This window comes from Phaethon lepturus, unplaced genomic scaffold (genome assembly GCF_000687285.1).
Source record: "Phaethon lepturus isolate BGI_N335 unplaced genomic scaffold, ASM68728v1 scaffold1624, whole genome shotgun sequence".
Lineage (NCBI taxonomy): Eukaryota > Metazoa > Chordata > Aves > Phaethontiformes > Phaethontidae > Phaethon > Phaethon lepturus.
The window spans coordinates 41,013-47,993 of NW_010535258.1; the positions used below are offsets into that span (position 1 = coordinate 41,013).

Genomic DNA, 6,981 nt, shown 5'->3' on the forward strand with positions numbered 1-6,981 from the left:
CAGTGGGAGCTGAGAATATGCTTTATGACTGTTTTGGTAAAGAGGTGAAATGTCGGGCTGAAATTTATCCCATGTCTTGGTGAAGAAGAAAATTGTGTATACGCATTTACAGAGTTTAATTTTTGTAAAATCAGAATCCTTTGCAAATGTAACTCTGGATGGGAGCCTTCGCAGGAGGTGCTTCAACTTATGCTGCTTAATTTAAGCATTACAGATATGACGTCCTTTACTGACAAGTATGTAATTATGAAATACACCGAGCTACACAACTACTGTGTTTACAAGCAGTTAGATTAATTGTATGTGCTTTTTCAGTGAAATTTTCAGTGAAATTTTAATTATGAAACCAAAACTGAAGATTTCAGTTGGAGGAATTAAAAACTTATGTGGACAATTCAGTTCCATAGCTATTAAAAAGTCATAGAAAGTAAAGAAGCTAAAGTATCATCACTGGTAAAATAGGTATTTGGGAGATAAAACTGATATTTTAAAAATAATACATGTGAGAAACATTATGCCCAGAAGTCTATAGAGAGGAATACTGTATTTGTTTATTAAGCGTTTTTTTCTCCTCTATGCATTGCTCTATGGAACAGATTAGAAAATTTGGAGTTTTGAACATAGTTTATCCACAGAAACTTAATGCACGACACTGCCATAGCTCATGAGTAGATTCAACTAGATAGCTGCTAGTGCTGATTGTGGAAGGTATTCAGCTAGATCAAACACGTACGTGTCTTATTCCTTTGAGTGAGGTCCCAGGTAGTCTATAACATGAAGACACTGTTAAAGAAAAAGGCATTAGTTACCTCTGAGAACAACTGAGTGGAGCCTTGAAAAGGTATTCTGTGGTGAGACTGTAAAATTTTGTGGTAGCCCATCTAGTTAGTTGTTCTCTTTGCAGGGAGCATATTATCTGTATGCTTTGGAGATTAGATTATCTGCTGCTTGAATTTTTTTTTTTTCTGGCATTGAAGAGGTTTTTTTCTGCTCTAAAAATGTTATTTGTGGCTTAAACCCTTTGTTTTGTGACTTACTATGTTTTTTGCAGATTTACATCAAGAGTATGGGTGGTTTTGCACGTCAGAGACTTACGCAGTGGGTTGGGGTTATGACGTTTTGGGTAGCAATGCTGGATGAAGATATTCCCCATTTTTATAGCTCCCATAACTCCATCTACACTTAGCGATAAGTAAACCTTTTAGCTGATATTTAAGGTCAGCTGTCAAGACTACTTCTTGAAGTTTCCATTGTGAGAAGGGAGATGCGTGGAACAGATGAAGAGGGTTTAACCCTCTTAATGCTTAAAGGATGCTTAGTGAAGCATCCTTGCACACAGTCATACTAAATCAAGAAGCAGTTCAAGTGTACACATAGGCAGTATGGAATAGCTAATGAATTTTAAATTCACAGCTGCTTTCTATGCATTAACTTACTGAAGTACCCGGTTGGTCGGATTTTATTTGTACTGGACCTGCATCTACTGCTGCCTGAAACATATTGCCTCAAGCCAAGTTTGCAATAGCCATCCAGAACTGGATCATTGTTATTACTGCCCCTCTGGTTACTCTCCAGGGCTGAGGTTGCAGTAGGATTGGGATCTCAAATATTAGTCATGAATGGTATGCCAAAAAAATTGAGGATGAGGGAGATACAGCAGTGCTCCAGTTTTAACTACGAATGCTGTATTTTTTCAGCCTCTTAAATGACTACGTTAAAGTGACAGGAACCTTCGTGTGGAGTCATTGTGTAATGTCTCACAATAGCATTTTGCTTCATAATAGCATTTCAAATGCCTTCTTACATCTTTCCTAACCCCACTTTAATTTTCTACTTAATAAACACATTCAGTAAGGTTTTGTTTGTTCAGAAGTGCCAGTTGTAGTTTTTTGGCAAAATTTACCCTGTAGGACAGAAGCTGTTACTTAAATTATTTTACACTTTTCATGGTGTTAATTCTCACTGGTGCTTATGTAAGTAACACATATTTATAACATTTTTATTAATGCAGAATTTATGCCCAATATTATACTTCAAATTGCTCTAAATCTAGCAAGTACCTAGACCAAATATAAATACACCAGTGTGCACTTTTTTATGCTCTCAAGCTGGGTGCTTCAATGCTGTGTAAGCATGTGTCTGTGCATCTTTAGGGATTCAGTATTGGACCAACATAGCATTATACATTTTCCAAATAAGTCCTTATATCTAACTGCAGTCTCACCGTTTTTAAGGATTTGGCGTATATAAAAAAATTAGAAATTAATTTGTCAGAAGTTTTAATAAATATATTTCTGTCTGCTTTTAATGCGTGCAAAAACATTATTTCAAAGTAGGATATTGTTGCTACACGTTCATACGGGGTAAAAAAATTCAATGCATGGTACAGAATATAATTTTGTTCAAGACCTAACATTTTTCCTGAAAAAGGAATTTTATGTTTCTGTCTTCAGTCCAGTGAGCTTTTTGTGTACTTATGTATTTGTTGTACTGAAGTATAAGGCTCCATATTGGATCTTCATGTGTATGTTTTTAAAGATACATAAATCCTTCCTGAATTAGACAATATGATCTCTCAAAATCAGAATATTTCCAACTTATTTCAGTTATCAGCTGTATTTAACCAGTGCAGCTCTAGTTAAAGTGTTTTGTTTAAACTTCATGTTGAAAATGAGATGCAGTGTGTCTGTAGTCTTGTCAACTAACAGTATTCCCCAATTAAGTGCTGGAGAACTGGGTTTTAATCCTTGTGCTTGTTTCTCTGAATGTTTACATGTTTGCTTAGCTGAAAGTGGAGAATTCACATTTTTAAAAAAATGAATGTCAATAAATGCTTGTACTGTCACAGTATAGAAAAAAAAAATTAGCCTTTGTGATGTGATAGGAGCTGAGTGGGTCAGTCTAAGGAGGTTGTTCAATTAAATACTCGAATGAAAGTCTTCCAAAAAAGAATATGTATACACTTTTACGTTATATGTGCTGGATTTTCGTGATTTTTCTTTCCGCATCAGATCTCATTACTCACTTTGCCAGCCCGTCTGCAAAGCCAGCAAACAAGCTAATTCTCAAAGCCAAAAGGTGCCCTTCGGCTATAAGCGTAAGTGATGGGGCACCTGAGACTCAGCAACAGGACAGTTGGTGGCTCACGATCTGGAATAGTTCTGTCCCACAACTGTAGAGGCTCTAAGATGCTCGAATTTATCTGAAGTGTTAAAACACAATTTTCATGAACTGCTTTTGCCCTCTGCTTTGAACATACTAACTGTATCCCACTTCTTATTTGCATGGGGCACAAGGTATTAGTGTTCACTTCTGAAGCTCTTTAGTATCTGTCCCTTCTGTAACCAGCACTGCTCATTCACTATCAAGGTGAGATTCCTGCCTCTCATTAGCACCCATTCTTCATGTATAAATTTTTATACCACCCTGGTGTTCCTAGAAATGTTGATGCAGCTACCTCATTATCCCTCCCCAAAGCTTTCCAAAAGCTGATGTTCTTCCACAGGGGCTCCAAAGCTTGGCAGTGGTTGGGACTCCTGGCTCTTAAGTGCATGATTTAATCTTACTGTTCCCAGTTACATTTCCCTTATTCTTCCATATTTCTGGTAACATTTTAAATCTCTTACCTTGTACTGAGCTTATAAGCTTTTTGTTACTGAGGCTGTTAATTATTTTATGTTTTCACACTATGTACTGATTTAATAACTTAGATCTCTAGGTGTTGCTGTAAAGTGTATCTGAATAGCTACTTAAATATACTTGAGAAGACCTTCAATTAGAGCCTCTTTCTGTCCTTATATAGTTGTTACTTTTTAGAGAAGTATTCAGAGTTGCTTTTAGACTGGGAACTAGGAAAGAGTTTAACTCCTCCTGTGCTGGACTGTCATAGCATAGCACACAGGATGTTATAACGTGCTTAATAGAACATTGCATAGTAAATTTTCTGGTTGCAGCAACCAATAATAGATTAGACTGGATTCATAGTGATAGTGCTTGAATGGTGTTCTTTGTAAGTGTCTGGAAGACTTGGTGGCTGAAAGGTACATCTCTTGTCTCCCACTACCTGTGATACTCAGTGCTCTACATTTTAAAAAATACAAATGGAAATGAGCTTTTCAGCATGTATTCTCTTAATCTCTGCTATATTTGAAAGAATAGTTTCTCCAAAGCCTGTTACAATAGATGTGTTCCCACTGAACCTGAACATTCCTGAATCTTCTGTATCTTGTTTTTTTCAGATTAATCGTGCCCCAAGCTTTGGAACTGATCAAAAAATAGACTATGATGTAAAAAAAGGCGTTCTGCTAAATGCATTGAAGCTTCTCAACATACGGTAAACTTGTCCTCTTTTCTTCAGTCTGGCTTTCTTCCTGTTGCTTTGATTGTTGTTTGTTTGTTTGTTTTTTAAATTTGAACTGGACTAGGAGAAAATTAAGACTTTTTTTCCACCTTCATATTTTCAAAATGTAAATGCTTCCCTTGCTGTCAGTTTTGCTATTGAAATTAACCAAAACTTAATTTCTCTTCTTGCTCATGTGCTTGCAATAAATGAGTGGTAATAGTAATTTTTGTACTTTCTTAAAAAATTATTTTTCACACAGGTCTCAAAGTGCGGCTATAAGTGCAGTTATGGGCATATGGCTGCACAGGAAATTTGCTTTGACGATAGTTTCACACACAATCAGAAGCCATGCCCCTCTACAGGAAAACTTTGTAGTTAAGATGTGTTGGAAAAAATCTACACTTCAGGAAAATAGATACAACCATGTTTGTACATTAGATTATAGTACTGAGTCATTGGAGTACACCTTAGAATGTGAAAATACTGTAGCCTTCAAAGTTAATATTTTAAAAAAATTCTTAATGAATGTTTCAGTTGTAACCTTTCATCATAAACCACACACGACTGACTGGAAAATACAGATGATATACTTGAGATGAAAGTGCATCTCAGCTGCATTAGATTGACATATCTTAATATCATCTGTGTTTCAGAACAAGTGATAAAAGGAGAAATTTAGCTCAACAGAAGGCTGAGGCTCAAAAAAGACTGTATGGTCAAGGTTCAATGAAAAAACTATTGCCAGGTTCCTCAGACTGGGAGAAGCAGCGCCACACACTGGAAAGGAGAAAAGAAGAACTGGTAGGAAGGAAAAAATAAGCTGTTTCCTGCCCATGGCTTATGTTCTCTTTGTTTTAATTGTCGTCTTTTCTTGATTTGTAGAAGGAAAGACTTGCACAAGTACGTAAACAGATTTCCAAAGAGGAGCATGAAAATAGACACATGGGGAACTACAGGTAACTATTTTTGGCTGTACTAGTAGGAAGTACTCAATGCATTCTTTACGAATAATGGAAATAACTGTGGTAGACGATAATTTTCTGCCAAAAATAGGTAGGCATTTATAGGAAATATATACATGTAATATATGTAAAGTGTAAATATATAAAAAATATATAGGTAATAAAGTTATTTTTTTCAGATGGTTCTTTTTTTGATTCCAAATTTTTGCACACACTTGGGTATTTATATATACATCATTCACTCTAGTGTTTGTCCAAGACATCTGCTTGAAAGACATGATTGTTTACATACAGTGTACCGAGAACCAGGACTCTCATTATGGATCTGTTCTATAATCACGTACGATGATTCTTATCTCGGGCGGGGGCAGTATAGGGCTGTGATCAAATCTGAATGTTATCTATGAGGCTTGCCAGAAGTTCAGAAACTTTATTGATGCTTCAATAATTTTTAATAGAATGACATTCGAAATACTATATTAATATTTCTGCACTTTGATTTTGGATCTTAGTAGGCTTAAACGTAAGTATCTTCAGATTTCTTCGTAAAATACGTTCAAAAGGAAGCTTTAACTTGTTGTTTATAATAGGCATTGGCCAGAAAACAAGAATTTTTTTTATGATGATGTTGTTGTTGTTATTATTATTATTATTATTATACTAGTATTATTTCTTGATATTTTCTTCAATGAGAAGTGAAAGCAAGGTCTATGAGTATTTGGTGAAAGGGAGCAGAGTACGGCTAGGAAGAGATGACGGGAGTATTTGCCCACTCCTTATAACATTCATCCAGGATATGGGAGGTCTGAGTTCACATCTTTTGTTCTGAATTAGTCAGAATGCCTTTACTGCTCTTCTTCAGCTCCGCTTTTTTGAGCAGATGCTTTATAATTCCCATTAAAGTTCTCATTTACAGATAGATGTTTCTGTGAAATTAACATTTTGCTTACAAAAAGTCTTTCTTTGTAACATTCCCAATTTTAATTGCAGATATTATGTATAATATAATATGTAAATTCTTGACATATGTGGAGCTGAACTAGTACATCAAAAAAACCCCACAGTGAAGTAGTTATTTTCATGCTGCTTAGGCTATAAGAAAGAGAAACATCATGATGCTTTAATATATTTTGCTTTTTTGATAACTTTAAACTCTAACTTTTTAACTGATCACGTTTTATGTTGCTTATTCAGTTCTTGACTGAAAATGAACCAAACGTTCTTTTTATTTAGATTTTTCATTAATGTAAATCAATAAAAATACAAAAATACTTTTTTTCCTCAGGAAAATGAGGAATGTGCACATGTAAAAGGGCAGAACAGCTTTGTGTTTTCATACCATGTGTTTGCAAAAAGGCTGAAGAATCAGGAGAGCCTGAGAAGTAAAGGAATCTTGGCTAAAGATGCAGAGAAATTTTAACTGAGCGTTATGTGGTATTTTCTCCTTGTGATGTTCTCCTGCAGAACAGGACTAACTTCCGCCAGGCATTGCCATAGAATCATGGAAGGCGTCCTGGGGTGGTCAAAGTAGGAGTCGTGCTTTCAAGCATTTGTGAATTCATGAGGAACTGAGAAGGATATATATGACTTTGAACTGGTCTTTAGCTGCAGGATATTTCTACATATATTAAAATTAATATCCTTTCTATAAAGTATTGTTCTGTGGCACTTTTTCAG

The 6,981-nt window shown here is 35.5% G+C and overlaps 1 protein-coding gene across 1 annotated transcript in view; it reads left to right on the plus strand.

Annotated features, from left to right (window-relative positions):
- The window catches only part of TTLL7 (tubulin tyrosine ligase-like family, member 7), a 53,693-nt gene that overhangs the window by 21,244 nt on the left and 25,468 nt on the right, over window positions 1–6,981 (plus strand). Inside the window, exons 9-11 of the mRNA XM_010285737.1 lie at window positions 4,239–4,333; window positions 4,996–5,143; window positions 5,225–5,298. Coding sequence (XP_010284039.1) covers window positions 4,239–4,333; window positions 4,996–5,143; window positions 5,225–5,298 — 317 coding nt within the window. The remainder of the gene's footprint in view (window positions 1–4,238; window positions 4,334–4,995; window positions 5,144–5,224; window positions 5,299–6,981) is intronic.